This window comes from Protopterus annectens, chromosome 2.part1 (assembly GCF_019279795.1).
Source record: "Protopterus annectens isolate FY-2018-M chromosome 2.part1, PAN1.0, whole genome shotgun sequence".
Lineage (NCBI taxonomy): Eukaryota > Metazoa > Chordata > Ceratodontiformes > Protopteridae > Protopterus > Protopterus annectens.
The window spans coordinates 1,254,747,846-1,254,772,962 of record NC_056729.1 but is presented as its reverse complement, the minus strand read 5'-3'; the positions used below and the strand labels follow the sequence as shown (position 1 = coordinate 1,254,772,962).

At 38.7% G+C, this 25,117-nt stretch overlaps 1 protein-coding gene across 1 annotated transcript in view; it reads left to right on the top strand.

Annotated features, from left to right (window-relative positions):
• The window catches only part of GCKR (glucokinase regulator), a 678,315-nt gene that overhangs the window by 252,826 nt on the left and 400,372 nt on the right, over window positions 1-25,117 (top strand). Inside the window, exon 4 of the mRNA XM_044062788.1 lies at window positions 22,497-22,565. Coding sequence (XP_043918723.1) covers window positions 22,497-22,565 — 69 coding nt within the window. The remainder of the gene's footprint in view (window positions 1-22,496; window positions 22,566-25,117) is intronic.

Below are 25,117 nucleotides of genomic sequence, written 5' to 3'. Positions count from 1 at the left end.
AGCTAATACATTTGATTCTGAGAAATTGGGATTTGGGGATATTGCGGATGGTGTGGCGCGGATGCATGCTAGAAGCATGCAGTAATGTATTATATTGTGGATATTTACGGTAAATTTTTGTGTTCAAAGTGTGATCATCATTTCTATAAATAGTAACATCCAGAAAATTAATGATGTCACGATGAAAGGTAACAGAAAACTCAATTCCCCAGATGTTACTGTTAAGATATTCCACAAACTCATATAGATATGATGAATCAGCACGCCACACCATCCAGCAATCGTCCAGGTATCTCCTCCAGATGTCAATCTCAACCATATAGATGTTGTGCATTGGATTGTAAATAAGGCATTCCTCAAGGTAGGCCATAAAAAGATCAGCATATATGGGGCAAAAGATGCCACCATGGCTGCCCCCTGTAGTTGCCAGTAGCACTCTCCTTGGAAGTATTAGACATTTTTCTAAGCACATGCTCGGACATGCAGATGATGAGTGTATTGAAACCTGGTGGGTACAGTTCAGCCTTCTCCAACCAATATTGCAGAGACTGCAGCCCAGCCCAGTGTGGTATACTCGTATACAGGGACTTAACATCAAGAGTGCACATAAGCCAATGAGGTTCCAGTTGTGTATCCTGTATAATTCGCAAAAATTGCATAGTATCCTGTATCCTAGCCCTAACTTGTTTGAGTAATGGTTTGAGCTGTTCAGTTAGGAATGGTTTGAGCTGTTCAGTTAGGAATGCTGATAGTGGTTCAGTGAGTGAGCCATTTCCGATACTATGGGCCTACCTGGAGTGTTAGTAATAGATTTGTGTATTTTAGGAAGTAAATACAAAATCTGTTTTGGAGGGATCATTTACCTTAAGATGTTCAGCTGTATTAAGTGTTATAATGCCCTCTTCCACTGCTGAATCTAAAAATGCATCTATCTCTTTTTTAAATGTTGGTCTAGGATCAATTCCCATGTACATATAACATACAGAATCTGATAATTGTCTAAGCCCTTCTTGAATATAATAATCCATATTCAAAATAACCACTGCCCCTCCCTTGTCCGCTGGGAGTATGGCAATATTGTGATTATCTTTAAGTTCAGTTAGAGCTTTTTTCTCAGACGTGTTAACATTATCCTGTAAAATATGAGATTCAAAATGTGGAAAATGTAGGTCCCTTAATACAGCTTGTTGAAAAATAGCTACATTTTTAGTCATGGGTGGTTGAAAATATGATTTATGAAATCGAAATTCAGCAGATCTTTGAGAATTAGCTGTATTTTGTTCTGAAAAAAATATTTTTAGGTTAAGACAGCGACAGAAATTCAAAACATCTTGTGCAATTTTATATTGATCAGAAAAGAAACTGGGTACAAATCCCAATCCTTTATTGAGTAATTTATGTTGGTCATCAGTTAGTATGGTATTAGATAGATTTAAAACATTGTTACAATTAGTTTTTGTTATTTCAGTAAAGTTTGAATCAATCCTTCCATGGATTCTGTACCTATTGCGATTGGTATGTTTCCACCCCCTCTGTATTTGCTACCCCTTCTAAAGGGACATTAATGTTGTTTTTTTTCTTCATGGGTGAATCAACCAAGGATGTGCCCTCACTATCGGTATATGAGGACTCCTCCCCCGAGGTGCTGGTATAAGACTTGTCACTATGTTTTAGTATAGATCTTGGTCTTTTTCTGGTCCTGCCCCTAGGGATTCCAGGATCAGATTCCTGAAATCTCACTGATCTTTGAATTTCAAAAGGATGTCCTTTATTATAGTCCATAATATCACAATTTAATTTTTTGATCTTCCTATCCTTAGTCATTTTGTCATATGTGGCTAATTCCTTGGACAACCCCACCACCAAATTTTGATAATTGGTTGTGGAATGAAATTTTTTACATTCTGCACTCAAAGTTTTGACTTCCAATATATTAGTATCAATAATCCTTTCATAGTATGAAGCCAAAATTTTTACAAAAGTCATAGAGCCATCTTGTAACGCTTGGTTCCATTCATTGGTCAACCTCTGTTCAGATCTGCTGACCATGGGTCGAAGCTTAATACGAAGCCCTCTTGGGGCCATGTTTTTGTGCAAATAGGCCCTAAATAGTCTAAGGTGCCATATATTTGCTCTTAGACATTTAAGGCCCTTTTCCAAACTTTGAAAAGCCAATTCACAACCATCAGATATATCCACATTCTGTTGACCTGGGATGTTGCTTGGGACAGAATCTACTCCAAAAACCCTGATATCATCCCAATCAGCACACAACCCATCCAAAATATTATCCAAATCCATCCTAAAAAATTATTATGAATAATAAGTAAGTGTGGGCAGGTTGTCCAAAGAAGTATACCAGTATAGAGAAAATGTAGGAATCAATAAATAGGATATAGACAGTGAAACTAAGGGCAGGACCAGAAAATGACTAGTAGAACACCAATAATATATATTTAAATAATTGGCAAAAATGTGTTGTCAACAATCACCAATGGGTAGATCTATAATGCAAAAGACCATCTGAACCAGTACCAAAATGTTGCAGTATAATATATATTCAAATAATATATCACTATACATACATATATCTCGACTTAACCTAGGCCCTAATATTCAAGAACAGTAATACTCTCAAAACCCTTAACTTGCCAATTGGTTATAAATCGAAGTAACTCAATGTGACAAAAGGGACAATTGAAAATAAATTCTCCTTACTAATCATATAGTTGAACCATATATGTCCCCATTATATCCATTATAATGAGTATAATGTTATTCACCCATATGTGTGTTGCTTGTCACTGCAAAAAATGTGATATACAAAACTATAATTAGTGTGCAAGGCACTGTTTCATTCAATTACCCAAATACTGTAATGTTATCCAAATCTCATATGTCCTTGGTACATTCGTGATGCAAAACACAAAAAAACATAATATATGAAGTATAATAGCATTTAGTCCCCTAAGATAGTAGACCAACTGACCATATGCCTGACTAAAATAGTAAGCGTTATAAAAAACGCAATCAAAATATGGCCAAAATTTCAAAGTGAGGGATATCCCAATAATTATACCCAACAGGGATTAATAGATAAAGTCAAATATCCCACCTGATTAACCATCCCTAAGGGATATAAAGATGTTCATTAATACATAAGATTAGAATGTTCTGATATATACATTGTTTAAACTAAGCCTCGGAACATAGTCTCATACATGAAACACAGTCATTTCAAAGAACAAACCCAGAATAAACTTTCACTGAACAATATGCCTATATATAATGCGTATTTTACATGATATTGTAAATTAGAAAAATCTTTGATATTATACAAAAGATCACATTCATATGTTGAAACATTTACAATATCTAGTATGTGACCCAATGTCCAATATATAGCCTCAACAGCTCGTATTTATATATTTTCCCTAATCTGCACATGCATAAAACAATTATCCCAACAGGAGAGCCCAAAACAGAATATCGCAAGTATATAAAACGTGAAAAAGTGCCTTGATGTTATGTATAGATTTGCAATAATTATACTGAAACCATTACAATGTCCAATACATAACCAAACGATTCATATACCTGCACTTGTCTTAGTATACAGTAATACAACAATTAACTTTGGTCATATCAGAAATGCACAGAATAATATTTGAATGTCCATACATAAAACAGAACAAGTCCAAGTCCCTGATGAAAAATGAGCCGATTGAATGCTCATAAAGTGAGAAAATGGTGGCGTACTTCCAAATCAAACATAGGCCCTCAGCGTCGTTTTTCAAAAATATTGAAATCCTTTACAACCTCCGGTAATAAAGTTTACAATCCAAATGTTATTTCAAAAAGTTCCACGAAGTTTTGCGATCCTCTTTATTTTGATAATCGCCCCTTTCGAAATAATCAGCAGAGAAAAAGTTTCAAATTTAGTAAAAAACAGTTCAGTACCTGAATTAAGCACTTTCCACACTCCGAATAACAGAAGCAGTTCACCACGCATATATGTCCAATCAGTAGAGAAAACTTATAAATCCAAACATCCAGTACATATAAGTCAAAAAGTTATAAGCCAAAGTCAGCTGGTTGAATAAATCCGAGGAAGGAGACCTCTCCTACCGATAGTGAGGACTAAACGCCAACAGCAAGAACCAACTGAACAGTCAAAACACAACGCCTCGCTCGTACAGCATGCTTGGCCAAACCAAAATGAACAAAACACCAGAGGCCAGCATAAATAGTCCAAAACTTTATTGTGGACTGGACAGTCAAGAGGAGAAGGAAAACACTTGCACCTCTCCACACTCAGCACATAGTCCCTCAAAACACACACCTACATTCACGGAGGCTCTCAGTAAAAACTTGCCCAAGCAACAGGGACCTCCAAAGCAGAAACACAAGCAACCTACACCCCCCAACACAACCCAAATCACACATAGCCCACAAACCCAGTGTGCCACTCAACCACAGCCCATAAGGCATAACAACATACCCAACACTCTAGTCATAGGTGACTCTATAGTCAGGCACACTGATGTTCCACTCACCAGGCTAAACAAGGAGAAAGTTACTGTCAGCTGCCTGTCGGGTGCCAGGATCCGCCACATAACACATGCACTCAGGTCACTCCACAACAAGTACAAATATGACTCTGTCATTGTCCATGTTGGTGTGAATGACCTGAGATGTACCTCCTTGGACTACATGAAAAGGGACATGGAGGAGCTGTCCGATCTTGTAGCCCAGGCAGGTATGACCTTAGCCCTGAGTAGCATCCTGCCATCACCCAGAATGATACCTCAGTACAAGGACAAAATTATTGACTTCAACAATTGGCTAAGCTTCTGGTGTCATTCTAAGAGGATCCAGTATCTGTCTGCCTGGGATGACATGATCGACAAGCCACGATGCTTTGCCAGAGATGGTCTGCACCTGTCGCCCCTGGGATTCTGGATACTGGCTAAGGTTCTAGCCACCCCTATAGTGCCTTTTTTAGGCAAGGTTCAAATGACAAATTCACCACCCTAACAGGTACAGGCAAGAAGAATCTGAGGGTATTGCTACTCAATGCTAGAAGTCTAAACCTCAAAATGCACTCTCTCGAAGCACTCCTTAAAATGAAGAACATCGACATCTGTGCAGTGACAGAGACCTGGTTCAAGGCTCCAGAGAGTACCCCTGCATTACCAGGCTATAATTCATACCATGCCTTTTGGCCACCTAACCTGGGCTGAAACACTAAAGGCGGAGGCGTGTCCATATTCATTAAGGATATCTACACCTCCAGGCTAGTTGCTCAGCATAATGCATCCGAGATTATTCAAGTGCAACTAACTCTGGGCAAGACCGCAATCCAAATTGTAGCTTGCTACAGATCCCCCACCATGCCCCAGGATTCCCAGCCCTCATTTCTTAATACACTGGAAAATATTAGGGTACAACCTAACACCCTAATAATGGGCGATTTCAACTACCCTACCATTAACTGGGAAACTACTCATGTACCAACTCTTGTGCTCAACGTTTTCTGGAATTCATAAATTCCAATGCCATGGATCAATATATCCACACCCCCACCAGGGGTAGCAATATCCTAGACCTGGTTATTACCAACATGGTCAACTGGTGCTCCACACCAGAGGTCAATTCCTCGTTGGTCAGATTCGACCACAAGCTAATCACCCTAGACATCCACATCCCTCCCCCACCCCCCATTAGGGAAACCATAGTAAAAGATTTCTCCAAAGCCAACTTCACGCTTCTTAAGACAGAAGTGGCAAACTTCACGACACCCATGCTGACGGACAATAGAGGTATGACTGCTGAATCTTACACAAATGCACTTTATAAGCACTTACATGAGTGCATGGATTGTGCAATCCCTAACAGAACCAAGATGCTATCCTCCAAAAAAAGGAAGCCAATCTGTTGGTCCCCTGACATAAACAAACTCTACAACAGAAGAAAGAAACTTTTGCAAAAAAGAGTAAAATCCCATGATTGGAAAAACCTCCCTGGTCAGCCTCAGTAAGAAGCTGAGATCCCTCATAAAATCCTCCAAAGCTAGTTATGAAAACAAAATCGCCACTGACTCTAAAGACAACCACAAAGCATTCTATAGCTATGTCAAGAATCTCAATGGCAACACTCAGATCTGTTCTGAATTACAGCACAATGCCACTAAATATACAGAACCAACTGATATTGCCAACATCCTGGCAGATAGGTTCAGTGCTAACTTTACCCCCCTGTCATCCCCTAAAGGGCCCATCTCTATACTGGAAGAATGCAAAGTTCCTGTAATCACGGCTGCACAGGTAAAAAACACAGTATCCAAAGCCAAGAACACAGCATCTATGGGACCTGACGACATCCTAGGCTGTGTACTACATGAACTACAGAACGAACTGGCACCCCACCTAAGTACCATGTTCAATCATAGCCTCACCTCAGGCTTTGTGCCCACTGAATGGTACACAGCGACAGTTATCCCACTCCACAAAGGGGGAGCAACCACAGACCCTGGAAACTACCGCCCCATTAGCCTAACGAGCCTGATCTGCAAGGCTATGGAATGTATCATCATGGAACTTATAAACAATGATATTGGTAATCTCCAAACTAAGGACCCCACCCAGTTCAGGTTTGTAAAAGGCAGATGATGTCTCCTAAACCTGATAGACTTCTTTGAAGCATTTCCCAAATCCATAGATGAGGGTAAGGTGGTTCAAACAGCCTATCTAGATCTCAACAAGGCTTTCAACACCATCCCCCACTCTGGAATTACAGATAAACTCACTAAACTAGGTATAAATCCCTATGTCACAAGATGGGTTGCCAACTGATTCACTGACAGAACCCACACTGTGAAAGTAGCAGACTCCAAATCCAACTTCAGACCACAGGGTTCAGTCCTGGGTCCTCTCCTGTTTGATATCTACTTCTCTGAAGTACAGGCCAACACAGAAGGTCTTTGGCTAACGAAGTTCACAGACAACTGCAAACTAGGAGCCATAATCAAAACTCCGAAAGTTGTGGACATCCTACAAAAGGGCCTCACTGAGACAGATGCCTGGTGTCAAAGCCATGGCCTCAAACTCAATGCCAAAAAGTGCATTGTTATCCCTTTTGGTAAAAACTCAGTACCCATGAACTACCACATAGGTGGTAGTCTACTTAACACTGAAAGTGTGATAATAGACCTTGGGACACAGGTGGACAGTAGTCTCTCCTTTGATAATCACATTGCCACAGTAGTCAGGAAATCCTTCTACATGGCACACCTCATCACAAAAGGTTTCTCATCCAGGAAAAAAGAGGTCATTATTCCCCTCTACTCATCACTCATTAGACCCATTATAGAGTACAATGCCCCTTTTGGTATGTACCTCACAAGACATCTACAAAACTGGAAAGGCCACAGAAATACCTCACAAAGAGGATTACCGGCCTCAAAGAGATGCCCTATGCAGACCATCTCAAAAAACTGCACCTTTACTCCATTGCATATCGCCTACTCAGAGGCGATCTCTGCCTAACACACAAAGCTACGTCAAACCCAGAGCTTTTAGACATGCTCCACTTAAAGAAATCCCAATCCCTATGAGCTACACGTTCTAGGGACCTAAACCTCGTCACCACAATAAACAGAACATGCTGGAGGGATAGATTCCTGTCCTAGAGACTTCCCATACTCTGGAACAAACTACCTGTCTATATCAAACAAAGCTCCTCATTAGCACTCTTCAAGAAAAATCTTGATGATTGGATGGGAGATAGGAAATTCACCCCGGGGATCACTTCTGTGGCTCTGCTCAACAGTGGCACAGGAAAATAATTTTCTTGGGTGGCGAAAGCCAGGGTACATTTGGCTAGGCTTATATAGGCCCTAGCGCCAATAGCCTAGTACCTACCTATGAACCTATGTATGGGATAGAACGAGTATAGTGGACTCTGTCCCTACATAAAATGGTTATTTAAAACGTATGATACTATTTCGAAAGTCTGCTTTGAAAAACTACATTTAACATACTTGGGCTGCTAATGAAAGAACCATTTTATGTCATTATCCTAAATTTCTTCTTTCATTTCATTTTTGTCCTGGTTGCTTTCTATCCTGTATCTCCTTTGTAGTCACTAAAACTATCCCTAAAACATATTCATGCAAAAAAATAATTGGTCATTACTGTTTTACAGTGACCTTACCCACTTTGTACCTTTCAAATATACCTGCAGATAGCCAGCTAATAAGTAATAACATCTAAGATTTTCATATTATTCATTTCTGATGGACAGATCAACTTGACCTTCATAGTATGTGTTTCTGAATGCCTTTTCGTCTTTTTATCTAAAGATGGTTACCTTTCTCCCTCAGATCTCTGCTTAACCAGATCTTTAATATCTTGCCTATATTTTACCTTTATTCCACTCTACATACCAAAATAGAAAGACTGCTAATCCTTTTTCCCATGTACAACCTGTGTTCTAGTGCAAATAGAAACTTCTCAAGAAGTGCCAAAAGCTTCTAGTTAAATATGATAATATTCATCCCAGCTCCACTCTCACCGCTAACCATACAAATAAGAATGCATTCACCCCCACTACCAAAAGTCATGGATCATTTATTGCAGTGCTAGTAAACTTAGAAATGAAATGACTGAGCTACAAACATGGTCCTCATGCAGTTCTTTATCTTATCGACTAACAATAACATGTTTAAAGCATTTATCCTTGACTCACAAGTTCAGCTAAAAGGAGGAGCTTTTATTATCCCCTGAGGAGAATCAGCTCTGCATATCTCTCCCTTTTCCACAATGGACACAGTCACATAGTGTGGTCAGACTTAACTCGCTGCTTATTACCATGTGCTTATCAGTCTTTTCCTCTGCTTTTATATATTTTAATCTTTTGAATGTGGACAATCATTCTGTCCTTGGTTACTATTTCTCTCTTTCTCTTTCTCTTTTTCCCTTCTCAGCATTACTTGCCTGCCTACCAGAAACATTCAGGCCCTTGTCTTTTTCTGTCTCATGTTCCTCTTCTTGTTAGTACTCAGAGTATCTCTTTATTGTTCTGTCTCCCTCCCTTTCCTGCTGTAATGACCTTCACTTGCAAGCTGTACATAAAAAGCAGGCCCCTTTCTGCTGGTTGTACCAAATATTTGAGTGAATTTGCTCCGATTGTTATCCTCATGTCAACATGGGTTTTATAGACATGGCCTCATTATATCTCTCTGCCAAATGCTTGCTGTTTGAATCAAATACTAACTGTAGCTCTGTAGTTATCCTTGTCCTTTTGCCTGGGTCATTGCTGAATGTAGTTTGCAGCTGATAAGTTTACTCAACAAATAAATAAACTGAAATAAAAATTAAAATCATACTCTCTCTCTCAAGCATCCATTTCTACTTTCATTATTGATCTGCCATTCTGCCTAGTGCCTTATAGAAACATGCATGAATATTATAACTGTCTCTACGGAACATCAACAGATAGTGTGGTTCTTAAGGAACATTAATAGATAATGTGGTTCAGAATAGGGCTTCTCATATTGAATCATGTATATTAGTGGTGTTAAAAGCTTTTTTTTTAAATAGATTGACTTAAAAATGAAAATTATACACTGCCAAGCACTCATTTCTACTTTCATTATAGATCTGTCTAATGGTTTATAGAAACACGTGCAAATATTGTAACTGTCTAATGGACATCATTGGATAAGATTTTCATTGCTTGAATCATACATTAGTGGTGTAAAAAGTTTCTGTGAACCCTTTCCTCATATGTTACCTTGTGAAATTCTATACTATAGCTCTTTTCTTTACTTTGCCTATGTCATGGCAGATAAACCGCCACTTGGTTAGTTTGTATAGCCAGTTAACATGAAAATAAATAAATAAATAGCACTTGCATCAGGATGACTGCAAAAGGTACAGAAAACTATATCACATATTTAGTTAAATATGGCCTCTCACAGAGGTATAGAAGTTACATTCACTGCTCTTTGTGTAGATAGTACCCAAATGTTTATTCTGGGGATCAAATTGGATGCTCATGGGTTGTTGCTTGAGAACCTTTAGGTCATGTCCTTTTGTCCAAATCTGATTTGTGTGAATGCTGCAATGAATGAAAGTTTCATTTATGTCACTACTATATTTGAACAAAATAATGGTCAAAGGTATTTGTTTATGCACTTATAGAAGTCAGAGATATTAACATAAACGTTGATGTTTGTGCTGAGGTTAGGACCAGCTTGGGGTTTTGGTATTCACAACCATTACAGCTTTACAGATGGAGTTAGGACTTTTAGGCTATAGGTTAGAATTAAGGTTAAATTGAATGTGTGGACTTGTATTGTAAAAGTGTGTTGTTGAGAATTTTGCTTCCAAGAAGTTGTTGTTGTCTTTCGGCTTTTCCCGGTTAGGGGTCGCCACAGCAGAACTCCGGTCCGCTAATAATTGGCAGTAGATTTTGATGAAAGCTGAGGTGCCAGCTCAACGTTCAACCTTCAACGAAGGCACGCCCATTTATGCATGTCTTTCGAACGCCCACCCAACCACGGGGAGGACATGCAGACTCTACACAGAAGGCACTCCCCGCACTCCAGCCGAGAATCAAACAATTATGCACATTGTTCTGTTCTGTGCAGTTTTCACTGAATCTGTGATAAGACAAAGTGCTCAGTTTTCATAAAGATTCTGTCTGCCTGCACTATTTGGCCAAAACAGGTTGGGCAATCAGTACAACAGAGAAAACCTGTGATTCAGAGACATGGTAAGGTCACACAGAGAAATAGCTCATTGGTGGCTTATTACCATAACCTTGAATTGAACACTGAACTGTCAGACCTTAATTTAACCAGTGTTCTCCCTATTGTCTCATGAATTGTCAAAGCATAGGCACCCTCTATACACACACACACACACACACACACACACACACACACACACACACACACACACACACACACACACACACACACACACACACACTCACAGATAGAAACACAGACATATATATCCATGCCCCCACAAACAAACACCCACTGCTACACTCACAACGCCACTCACTCATATACCCATATGCACACACACACACACACACACACACACACACACACACACACACACACACACACACACACACACACAGCTTCCTTATACTTACCTCTCATTGCACAGACATGGGCACCCACTCACACACGTAGACACATTCAGTTGTAGTCATGCCCCCCCCACACACACACACACACACACACACATACCTCTGCTATACTTATTTGTAGCTGTGGTATGAGCTATGACCAGCCCCCCCCCCCCCCCCCATGAGGCTGAATGGCTACGCACTATCAAAAGACAATGTATACATTTCCTCCCTGAAAAAAGAATAGCTCAGTGGACTGATTCTCTGCATCATCTGAATCACTCACTAAATTAATCTTAACCCGTCAGTTCTGAGGGACAGCACATGACTAATTAGCATTATCCGTCCCCCAAGACTGTTACATTTGCTTCTGGCTTCCTCTACAAAATTGTCCATGCTATCGCCACTACAAGTGAAAAGCTGTGCCTGGAGAATGGTCTCTAAATTGGAAGGATTTACCAGAATGCAAAAATACTTCAGAGGTAAGGCTTCTCAACTGCAGTAAGCACTTCTAAATCACAGGAAATGTGTTCTGAATGTTTTGATTTTTTGATAATATTGATTGAATTAGTAATGTTTCTGATGATCTTGTTTCCAAACAGATGTCCTAGACTCCTCGCTCTGGTTATTGTTTACCTAAGTCTAAAAGAACCAACCAAGCCTCTTCTGTCTGAAACAATAAACCAGATGCATTTATATGCTTCAGTAACTTTTTGCAAAAAAACCTTTAAAAAGACTTCTCAGACACTCTAAGGCAATCACCTCAATATCCCTGGAAATCAAGAGGTTCCATTTAATCCTATTATTGTCTTTCAATGTTGGTAGGCAAATTTGCAGCTCCATGAGAGGAGGGTGACCAAAACATCTTCCTATATTATGCAGTTGCATTAAAACAAATGCACTCATCAACCAGTTGCATTGTGCATCAGTGAACAAATCCTCAAAACTCACAGTCAGAATGTTTGATCTCGGCGTCTAATGCAAATTCTTGGCTGCTAGCTCTGTCACCAACTTTAACTCTGTTTAACTACCTGCTATGGAGAACACTGTTGTACATATTGCCTCTAAAAACCTTGATATCTTTAACCTACATTACTTAAAACAAGTCACTTCTGATTTACAAAATAGTATATTCAAAAGATGTAAACCATGGCTAAATTTCAGGCTATCTTGTTAGGAAAACATGCAAGAAGTAATACCTGCTCACAAGCCATTTCTTGCTAGGCAAAGCCTGCCTTCTTCAAGTGAGAATCATAGAATTTCCTAGAATTGCATCATTCTGCTAATAATGTGGAGTTTCCATCTTTTCTCCTAGTACTATGTCTTTCCCATTGGAGAAACCATTAAGCAGCAGACAACAAACTTACTGACTGATTATCCAAGGTAGTAACTGTCTGCTTTTTGGCACTTCAGCCCTCCTTTCCCAGGAGGTCCTGTACAAACCTCTCTGATTTTCATCTTCTGCATTGGTCCCTGAAGCAGAATTTGCATGCTGTTTAGGATCAGCTTATTTAGTAGATACAGTGTGGCTAATAGACTACTTCAGAAGCAGTCCATTCCATTATACCAAAGACAGTCAGTGGTCTGTTAAAATCGTCTTTCAAATTAGGAATATTTCAAACTCTCTGAAAGGAGTCATATTATCATATGGTTGCTTTGCTGTGAGAATGATTGGTAGGTGTGATGCTTGACAGTCAAATATGTAAAAACAGTTTATTATTTTAAACTTGTTTTCATTGATTATTTCCTTGAAAGGTTACTTCGGAAAGACATGATATCATTTAGTTGAAAAAGGGAGGGAAAAAAAATCATTACATAAAGAACACTTCAGCATTGTTCCATTTCTGAAGTCTCAAAAATACTGTAGTATGCAGAATGGGGCAGAACTAAAAAGGCTGATACTTGGTGCACTCAAGGCAGGTCAATATTAAAAACATCTTACTTTTCTTTATGGATGGAAATCAGCTTTATGCCGTGTGTGATTTGAATAGTACCTAGAAATATAAAGGCAAGTTTGAGCAAAAACCTTGATTCATTTTGGAAAAGCTGCTAAATATAGGCTCAATGCTAGTCTTGCATTGCAATCACTCAGACAGAAGTCTCCATGATGGCAGACTCTTGTTTAAAGAATTTTAAGAATGGTTCTGCTAGCACAGTGAGCTCTCACATTTGCTGAATATAAATAAGCTGAAGCAAATGGACTGTGGAACTGGACCTATGCCTTAAAGAACTAGAAATGGAAAATTATTATTTTGACAACAGATGGAGTTATTCCTCTTAACAGTGGATGGTCTTGAAAATTATGCCTTCTGCCTCTTTGAGATCCTGGAAAGTAAGAAATGTCAGGTCCCTACGACAAAAATTGCTACAAATCTTGTTGCATAAAGAATTTAGGTACTTTCAAGTTGAGCAGACCCATCACTCACTCACCTTCAGGTCGGCCAGAGAGAGAGTTTGGCTGAGATAAGTGGTCATAAGCTTGTTCTACTTTCTTAAAAAAAGAGCAAGTTCGACAGTAGGGGAGCTTTTTCATCATGCCAAGGTATGGAAATATTTATGGTTTGCTGTTTTATTGGAAGATATTTCTAAGAATGTAAAAATCAAGAAAGAACCAATCAACACGGCTAAAACCAAATAAAACTTTAATGGCTAAATGGTTTCACACCTTCTGGCGCTTCATCAGATCATAAAATCAAGATACCACATCACTACATATATATAGCAAAACCAATTAATCAATAAGACATACCACATGATTTTAAAGCCGGTTTTAAAGGTACAGCCTCATATATATCAAAATTATTATCTGCTTGAGGGGCAATTATCCATTTCATCTCAGCAGTCTCAGTTCTATTAATAACATCACCCACTCTCATATCTTTGGCAATTAACTGTAAAGCCATAAACCGAAATACATGTATGCCATAAGAGGCAATGTGCTTAGCTAAAGCATTAGAAGTATCACACTTCTGTATATCACACAAATGCACCAGAGTATACTCCTTAAGGGAACAATTCATTTTCCCGACATAGACGCAGGAGCATGCTGCACAAACCGCTAAGTAAACTAAATTATATTAAATTAAATCTGTGCACCTGCAATTACCATAAAACTTGGGAGCATACCTCTTCCAAGTAGCAGGATATGTAAAACAGTTTTCCGTAGCAGTAGACTTACAAGGTTTGCAGGAGCAAAATGGAAACTTACTTATTCATTCAGAGGCCACACTAAAATTGGTGCTACAATCATAACAAAGCTGTCTTTTCAGAGTTAAGCTATTTTTAAAACAAAAACTGGGTCATTCACCCACAACCTTTTTGAAGTTTTACATTTTGGTCTATGTTAGACCAACCTTCAACCATGTTCATGCTGTTTTTCTGATATATTTCTAAGAATGCCAGTTAAGGAAAGCTAGCTGCAAATATTCCATAGAAGTCACCTCACAACAAGTAGCCTAGAACCCATAATGGTCAAATCAAGTGGTGAACAGGGTAGCTGTGACTGTAAAAGTGCAGGGTTTTTTTTTTCTTACTGGTTTTATGATGACAATTTGGTTGTGGTCCCAAGGAGGTATTATGAAGGATATGATATTTGGAGACTGATTGACTTGTTTTATTGAGGAATGGTCCATTTTTCACCTTGGCCTAGTTTGCTGTGTTTGACCTTCTTTTCCTTTCTCCTTCCCTCTCCTCTTCTGTTTTTCCTGTTCTTGTGTTGTCTTTTCCCCCTTCACTTCCCCTTTCTATTTTCCTTTTATTGTAATGTCCCAATCCACATCACATCACATGCAGCATACTGGTGAAGACACCATAGCTTACTGTGAGCTTGCAGCCCACACAAGTGAAATACGGATGAGTTTAAGAAGGCTGTAACCTGCAGTTGAAGTGCCAACAGTGATATGTCTAAAGGGCAGAGCAGATGAGACATGGATGATATCGACTTGCCATGTGGAAAGTCATTATCTTCTGTATGCCATGGATGAATGAGAATGGATGATTCAGACAGCTGGGACAACTTTCTTTGCTTGTTTTAGGCCAAGTGAGAACGTTTGGTTTGTTTACCCATTTGTTTCCTGTACCTGCAGCTCTCTTGCGGGTCAACAGTAATCATCAGTCATGTTTCATTATGTAAATTCCATGCAGTTTATTTTGTTTTGTCTTTTTATTTGTGTAAGCAGTTTGAGGTTGCATGGTTTCAACTTGTTCTTACAAATTCTGTTCCAGTCCTGTTAATTCTAATACCCTGTTTAAAAATGATGCTGTTCACCACTTTTGAATGATTATACAGAGTACAGAAATTGTTTTCTAAGGGAGAACTGGGAAAAGTAGTCATTCCACTATCTATTTGCTGGACAATACCACCTAGAAGAGCTCCTATTATGTGTTTTGGTTCATAATAGTGGATACTGGATCTGATGAGGGACAGCTTTCTGCTTTGATACACAGTTTATATTAATGGGTATTGGTGATAGCTTCCACTTGTTAATGCGCTCAAAAGATGTTTTAGAGTTCAGATAGTGTTTAGTGGGCTGGCCATGATGTCCATTTCAGTTAATTTCACATGACATTTAAAAGACAGTTTGGATTGCAGCAAGACTCCTTTACAATCACGGTGATTGTCACATCTACATAAGTGGGCATACAACATAGTCATTAAGACCCTTAACATGGCTGTTAGTACGGTATTAACTTATACAGAGCTGAGAAAAAGGCATATGGTTATTGTTTCAGTAAGAGTTTGATGCTAAACCTAGTGAGAGTCCCCCAGATAGATTCCACAGTAACTCAACCATATAATGAGGGATTAAAAGTGACCCAGGTATGGCAAAATATGGTGATACTCTGGTGAGTAGACAATGTGTAATCAAGATTGAATGGGTAGCACTCAAATTGTACCTGTTTTGCAATGGAGGGATGTGATGTATGTTTTCAGGTGTTGAAAGGGTAAAATGACCTCGTGTTTTGTAGTCCAGTAAAAAGAAATAAGGTTTTGGGATACTTGTGTTTCTGTAACATAGATTTGGCTCTGCATGATTCTCAGCTCTCACAGTATGATCTTAATAGGCTGGCAAGGCAAGGATTTCACTTTGTCGCTAGTCACTGACATGCCTTAGGAAAAAGAGAAGAGTGGCTATTCGTTTTCACAAGGGATTCCCCTGTAGGTTCATAATACCTGGAGAGAGAATGGGGGTAGATTAGCAGGATATTAAAAGACTATTGGAAGGTAGCAGAATTGCAGTGTTTCTTTTTTTTTTTTTTTTTTTTATATTTACCCCCAAGTTCATTTCTAAGCAAGTCAGGTCATAGATAAATTCACCCATCCATCCAGAACCCCCTTTCCCATTTTTGCACATGGAGTTGTGCTATCACAACAGTGACAATCCTCTAGAGCAAATATGCACAAATTCTTTAATTGGGCTGAATGGATGGTAATTTTACAAGTCTTAACTTGTTTAACATCCTTTAATTATACTGCCACCAGAATTAAACCTTAGTTGTCTCCCTTATTCATGCTGATAAATGAGCTATCAGCACAGTTTGGCTTAGTGTTTGATGGCACGTATTTTGAAAGTCAACAACATCTCTGTTTTATGTCCTGTACACCTATTGTCAAGACCTTGTGTTGGTCTATTTTTGGTTCTTCTCAAATGAGCAGGTGGTATGTTTAATGAATGTTGCTTCCTGACCATTTTATCTTTTTCTGCATTGACTCAGTTACTAAGTTCCTCCTCAGCTGTGGAGTCTGTCCGTGACACTCTTGCAGTACTTAACCCCGATAAAAAAATTTTTGAGCCCTGGCAGGTGAGGTCATCCTTTTGCTGCAGAGTGACCTTCCTCCTTCTTTTGTACTGCAGGCTTTATCTGACCATTTAGGACTTAGCTTAAAGGTAGTGGTGCAAACAACTTTGGCACCTTTGCATTGGCTCAGTTGTTATTATCACTGGTCATTCAGTTGCACAGGTATTGGAATATAGACCGAGAACCTTGAGACAGCAGATGGAGTTATTATGAATGCAGACTCAGATCCATCTGTAGAAACTACCCTGGAGCTACAAGGTACTGTCCATTCACCTTGAATGAATATAGCATGACTCTGTATCACCAGCATTAGTACTAGACAAAGAAGGGAGGTAACACATGTTCTGCAGAAAATCTGAATGCATTAAGAGAGTAGTTGAGATGCTATGTCACACCCCAGATGATTTAACAGGGTGGAGGGTGTGTGACCTTTCAGTAAAGGTAAAATTGCTTACTCTTTTGTAGAAAGATAGCCTTTCTTAACCTGTGTAGTGTCATTTAGTTGAGGTGAGGTGCAACTGGTTTTTACACAGCTGAGGAAGAGGAAGGCCTTATGCCAGGATGAACTGTCAAGGGGAGATGCATACATATTGATGAAGTGGTGTAAACAGGCCTGTTAGCAGATTTTGGAAGATATTTGGGGGAAAATATATGATCCCATCATCAAAGATATTGGTAGAAATGATCCCAGTCTTAAAACCATACAAGTGGAAAAATCAGTGTGATCATATCAAGTAATTGCTGTACTTGTTATAGATTACATTTTTACGGGATGTGTGCTTTTTACCTACATAAATTCTTACCTGAGCTGATCAGTGATCAATATTGTATTCTAAAGAAGCACAGAACATTTAATTGCATCTGATGATTCTCTGCTTGAATTGATTGTGTGATATGGTAGGGATCCCAGTTCTTCTTCTCCACTCAGTTACAGAGAGAACATTTGATATGTTATGACTAGACTATGTGGTTGTGGTTTTCCCAGCTTTCAATTTCCCTGCTCAGTGGGTAGACACACTAGCAGCATTATATGATGGCTCACCAACATTTATGAAAGTGGATCAGTTTATTCTAGGCCTTGATCAGTTAGGGTGCATGAATAGTAAAGCTGCTCCTATTGTCCTTATCTCTACATTGCTGACAGAGCCTTTGGCCAAGAGAATTCAGTAAAGTGAAGAGGCTAAATGCCTATCAGTGACATATAGATTCCTTAAATTAGAATTTTTTGTCAATGACTTGTTGGCCTTTTTTGGTGTCCCCAGACTCTTCCCTAACATATCTGTGGCACATACTGAAAAATCACTACAGTATTGCAGGGTATAGAGTTTACAAGGACATGACCAAGGTTCTGTTGACAAACTCTTCTTCCAGCCTAGAACAGGGTAACAATTATATTTTATTGGGAGGGAAGTACGTGAAATATCATGAAGCCTACGAGGAAAAAAATAAGTAAAAATATCAGTGTGGCTAACTATTCTAAATTGTATGGGAATCTTGTGCAATAATCAAGAGGTAGAAAGTGCATGTGGTACTGATTCTTTACTAGGTGCATGTAATGAGTACTATTGGAATTGATCTGGTTTATATTTTAAATCTTAGAGGTCACTATTACTAAAATTCATTTAGTGGCTTATGTGGCCCGTTCCGTGTAATTTAACACTGGGATCTTCTATAGCCAGGTTGTTTAGGCATTCCAAATGTGGGTGGTTACATATGGTTAGCTAAAGTAGATGTATGTGTTCTGTGGTTGATTTAACAAAGTTAAAATCCTTAGAAAAACATCAAATTAACTGAGGTTAAAATAGCCCGTGGTCATACTGGAGCTGTTATAGAGACTCAGAAAGGTCTAGTGGTAGTGTATAAACAGTAATAATTTATGAGGGAAGAAGGAACCTCAGATTTTGTCTGTGTATGAGAAGCTTTATTTAGTCATTTTGTGTTTGAATAAGCTGTTTGAGAAGTTTATGTATGACTTTGTGTTTGTTTGTTTGTTTGTTTGTTTGTTTGTTTGTTTGTTTGTTTGTTTGTTACCAGGATAATTCCATTGGACACAAGTGACCCTTTCTAGGATGACCTAGAAGAACTGTCTAGTTAAGTAACTTGCTCTGAGTCATACAGTTTGGAGGTGGAAATTGAGAGAATTTCAAGTGTTAAAGGCCCTATCCAAGGCAAAGAACACAGCTTCCATGGGACCTGATAGTATCCCAGGCTGTATTCTGCACCATCTCCAGCAAGAACTGCCTTTGCCATTGAGCACCCTATTCAACCAAAGCCTAAGTACAGGCTTCATTTCAGTAGAATGGAGAACTGCCATTGTTATCCCCTTGCACAAAGGTGGTGCCTCTACTGACCCTGGAAACTATCGCCCCATTAGCTTGACAAGTCTGATCTGTAAAGCCATGGAGCGTGTTATTATGGATCTCATAAACAAGGGCATAGGCAATCTCCAAGCACTTGACTCCACCCGGTTCAGATTCTTCAAGGGCAGATCTTGCCTGTCAAACCTGGTTGACTTCTTTGAGACTGTCACCAAGGCCCTGGATGAGGAAAAGTCAGTACATACAGCTTACTTTGACTTGGCCAAGGCCTATGACATAATCCCCACTCAGGCATAAGTGAAACGCTAACACAACCTGGCATAAATCCCTATTTCATCAGGTGGGTGGCCAACGGGCTCACCGACAGGACCTTCAACGTCAAAATAGGCACCTCCACCTCTCATAGCAGACCTGTCACTAGTGGAGTTCCTCAGGGATCTGTTCTGGGACCCCTACTGTTTGGTATCTACTTCTCAGTGGTCCAGGCAAAGACAAAAGGCCTGTGGCTGACCAAGTTTGCAGATAACTGTAAGTTGGGTGCTGTCATTCACTCCCCAAATGATGTTAACATACTGCAAGAGAGTCTTACAGCAACTAATGACTGGTGCCAAAGTCATGTCCTCAAGCTAAATGCAGAAATAAATGTATCTTCATACCATTCAGCAGAAACATGGCCCCTACTGATTACCACAGCCACTGCAACCCCCTAACCACATAGCCTGTGGTGAGAATCCTGGGTACTCAGGTTGATACAAATCACACATTCGACCATCATGTAGTGGCAATATTAGAAAAGCTTTTTACTTGATTCATCTCATAAGCAAAGGGATTGCATCCAGGAGAAAAGGAGGTTATTACCTCTCTATACTTCTCCCTCATTAGACCAATAATTGAGTATAATGCTCCATTTGGTATGTACCTCTCCAAACATCTCCACCAACTGGAAAGGCCACAGAAATACCTAACAAAGAAGCCTCCAACATCTGTCCTATACGAACAGACTAAAATCACTATCACTCTACTCGGTATCATACAGATTGCTCAGGGGTGATCTGTGTCTTGCCTGCAAGGAAATCTCGGACCCTGCCCTACAAGAGATGCTCCATATCTGTAAGTATAAATCCTCACACAATACCCACTCAAAAGGCCTGAATCTAATATGCAACATCAACAAAACCTGCTGGAGAGACAGGTTTGTCTCCCAGAGGCTGCCCCATTTCTGGAATAGACTTCCCATACACGTCAAACAGAGTAATTTGCTGACTCTCTTCAAATGCAACCTTGATGAGTGGATGGGAAACCACAAATTTGTCCCAGGGGTTCCATCTGTGTCCCTCATTGACAGGGGTGAAAGGTGCTGACTGAGGTTTCTTTTTGGTATAAACTCTTGGCTAGGCTTGTAAGGGGCCCAGGGCCATTAGTCTAGTAACCTGCTATGATCAGATGATCCTATGAATCAAACTCAAGTCTTCAATATGAAGCTAATTTTAACAGTTCATAGCCTTAACACTCTTAGCTAATCTTCCAGACAGACAGCTTTAAACTTCTACCTGACACTTTATAGCTGGATTGGATTAGGCTTTGCTGGAATAGGGTTTCCAGTTTTTTGGGGCCCAAAGGTTTTGGTTTTTCAAGACTGAGAAATATCTTAGCATACCCCATAAGAATTTTTATAAATATCTGCAGCTGAGGCCCTTGATCTTTGCAAAGAGATGGTGAGCTCAGAAAATAATGTCAGGGCATCATTGTTAATTAATTGTCACTATGGTGAACATATCTAGGAATGGGCCAATAGCTGTGTTGGCAGCAGGAATTTCCTGCATTATAGTGAATAGATCCAAGGACCTCATGGAAAGTTGACAAAGAAGTTAAGGTGGAGCCTGGGGAAAATGTCATGGAATTTCTTTTGGAAGCATTCACAGAGAGGTAAGGATGCATTAAATTGTCCATATATTTCTGGAAGCTGTTGCATAGCTATTTTCTGACACAGCACAAGCTATCTTTTATTCAGTTGTTAGCTCCACCATGGTGTAAGAGGCGTGGAGCAGACTTTCAGCACTTGAGAACGTTCTGGCATATAAATCCATCTAGGAGTAACAACTGAGGATCCACGAGCATATATTTGGGATACTTTAGGATGAATGCCACAATTCCAGGATAAACCTAAATCTAACTGCTTTCAGAAGATAGAGGATGCTGGTTTAGGGTTCATAATTAAATTGACCATAAATGTACTACATGTACTTGAAAGTCCCCCTCCCCATAGTTCAGCAAAGGACATTTAGGATGTACGAAGAAAGTCAGAGTATGATAGGATTAGTCCCCGTAAGGAGACGGGAAAAATGTTAGGGATAAATGACTGAAGTGCTTGTTGAGTTTAATATATATCGTGTTTGAAAGGTAATCTCATGGTGGCTTAAATTAGTCTAGAGTTCAACCTGTCATGACTGGTAGTACCAATTAGTGGATAGTGGTTAGTGTCCCACTCTGAAGTGATGTCACAATAGGCAGATGGGGAGTTACAGAGCCAAGAGAAGAGGTGGTTATTATTCAGTGTTTGTTCTTGTAATTTCTCTTATCTCATATTATTTCTTCCTTTGTTGTATTCTGTAAACTGTGCAGATGTGTTATGATTAGATAATAATCAGAGTGGTGGTATGGTAGAGGTTAATTATCATTATATAATTTTGTAGGAGCACAAGTCTTGTTTACTGTGTATGAATATTGTTAAAGGGAGGGATGGATGCTCGTTTGTTCCACATTATACAATGTAGTGTTCCACATTATGGAGATGGAAGAGTGGGAGCTGTAATGTTGATACCCCATGAACTTTATATGACCTCACATTTGTGGCACACACATTGCTCATATTCAAATTTTTGATAACTGCAAGTATGGACAGCAGCTCTCTGCACATTATTGTCGAGACAACACAGAACATTATGTCTACTGTGACTATCTGGGATGACCATTCTTTAATTTTGCAGGCTAAAACATGCAAAGCTGAATGTCTTCACATGTTGTAGACTACTACGTAAGGTATGTATATGAATGAAACTGGGAATGTTTGTATTTTAGTAGTTTAGCATGATTTTGCAAACATTTTTAATTGAAGCAAGAAAATTATTTTCACTACAATTTTTTTTAAATGTAAGTAATTCACTTGCTGATAGCACTATAAACAATCTTTGCTATCAATTAATTCTTTATATCTGCATGTATATTTTGTAGGATCCAGAAGACAGCCTGATTGTTTTAAGTGGATGTGGAACTTCTGGAAGACTGGCTTTTCTTCTTGCAGTAAGTCGGCTTATTCTTAAGCTTTCCTCTGCGATAACTAAGGCTTTGCACATATCTGTACAATGTAAGATACAAAGCAGCAGTGACATCTGCTGTCTTTATGTATCAGTGCATTTATGTTTTCATTTTTCAAATGAATAGACTTACACAATCATAATTATTTGTTTACATTACAGATTCATTGCTAATTTATTCGAGTTATTGTATAATTTTAAAAAGGTCTGGAATTAAGCCAATATTTTTGTTTGAGATGAATAAGAAATAATGATTCTCTAGGAAAAGTACAACTTTAAACACAGTGTAACACCTATTCTAAACCAAATAATGATAACTACAGAGTGCAGATTAGTGTCAAAATAGCATGCAGCATAAAGAGACCCCAAAACTCATGATTTACAAGTCATGAAACAAGACTCAGTATATGTGCAGATAAACTACTCCTCTTGTAAACCAACATGCATGCCAGCACACAGTGATACAGAATTGTCATTGGACTATTAAACATTTTTTTAAATGTTTTAATAAATAAGAAACCTCATGAGAAGTAGAAGGATAGAATAAGAACTTGCCACTACAATACATGTCATGGAAAAATTATGTTCTACAATGCTAAGTATTTAGAAAAGTGTAAGTTGCAGTTTTTCAACTTAGAGAAATAGCAGCAGAGAATGACTAGAAATTAAGTACACTTACAGAAAGAATACAACTGCCATACTGAAATTAAATGTACATGATCTGTTAGACAGTTACACAAATGACCATTTAAGAGACAATAGTATATATTACATTTGTGCACTAATTATATGATAATCAAATGATCTACAGATATCCCATCTCCCAAGCATGAATGATGGAACCAGAAGTGTGCACATATGTAAGTGTAATGTCTGTTGTACATGTGCACATAAGCGAATATAATGTCTGTTATACACGTGCACATAAGTGAATATAATGTCTGTTATACACGTGCACATAAGTGAGTGAATATAGTGGTTGTTCTACATGTGCACATAAGTGAATATAATGTCTGTTATACATGTGCACATATGCTACAAAGAAAGAGAAAACAGAGGTCATGTGGTTGTATGCACACCACTGTAAGGATTAAACAAGAAACAGGAGTCCAAAACAAATCTAGAAAATGTAACATGAAAACACAAAGTGGACCTGTGTCTTACAGATATACCTAAACAAAACCACCAGTGGCAAATGAGCAGTTTTATTAGTATTTAATAAGTTAATGTTGAAGAGGACACTGTTTATATTTTTGAGTCTTTGCGCAAATAAGTGCCCTAACTTTAATTACACTTTTCTCCAAGGACAGACAGAAAAATAAAAACTGTAGAATTTACAGCTTTGTCAAGCAGTAAGTTGCAGGTATGCAGGCTTAAAATGAATTTAATGATTGTGGTAATGCACAAGAAATCAAACACATTCTTAACATTGATAACAAGCTCGCTGTTCAAAGTGCACAGCTTTGTGAAATGCCATAAAGAATTAGTAAAAATGCAACTCACAATATTAATAATTTTAAGCTGTTCACAGGTAAAAGCAGGTCCTTCTTTTTCTGAACTAATCTCAGCTTGTCAGATTAACACCACTAGGGTCTATGAGAAACAGAAACACACCTGAGTAAGACGTCAAAGCACTCACCACATTCATTGTTTTGATTAATGTAATTTGCTTATATTTATGCCTTTGTGCTGTATTAAGTTTTAGCAAAGACTTGATGAGACGACTGTTTTTTTTAAATGGCTGTTCTCAAACGTCCCTTGTTTTCGGTATAAAAAAATAAACCAGTCTAAAGAGCTAAAGCATTCACTTTTTCGTTTTTTTTTTTTTTACATATGTTAATGTTTGGTTCATCAATTCACTTTAGGGAAACACCTCATGTAGTTTCTTTTTTGTTTGCTTTTATATTCAGTAGATAACAGTTAGTGAACAGAAGCAAATAACTGCTATGAAGGAAAAAAGCTTCGGCATTCTGCAGCTACCTCTGCCCTGGCTAACAACATATATTACCCATACCAATAAACTGGATAATGATTAACTTAAGTAGATACGCATTTTTATACACACAGACCTGGAAAATTATCATGCTACTGGAGACTATGACTTCTTATTGAAATGTCAGGGCTCACAATAGTGAGTCCCAAAATACTGAAAAAAAAACAGAAGAACAATTTTGAAAAAGTGATAATTCTCGAACATCGCTTTTCTACTTAAACTTGCTTTTTTTTCCAGTGATACACATCCTCTGCATTCCCCCATGTGGGGGGGGCAAGCTCTGTGTGCACCCCCTCCCCCAGTGCCTGCCAACCTAGCCACCACCATACCTTGGAAAATCAGCAATATTCAAAGAAATGTTAATTTCTGATTTAGTATATGTGTAACCATAGAAAGGGTGGGGTGAAGGGGGCAACCTTCACAAGCACAAAGTGTTAGGAGCTGCAGTTTAGACTTCCTGCAGATTCCATTACTTTTTTACCTTTCTATTTAGGAAAATCCCAGTGCAGAAAGAAAGGCACTTTAGTGATTTGGTTCCTTTTTTT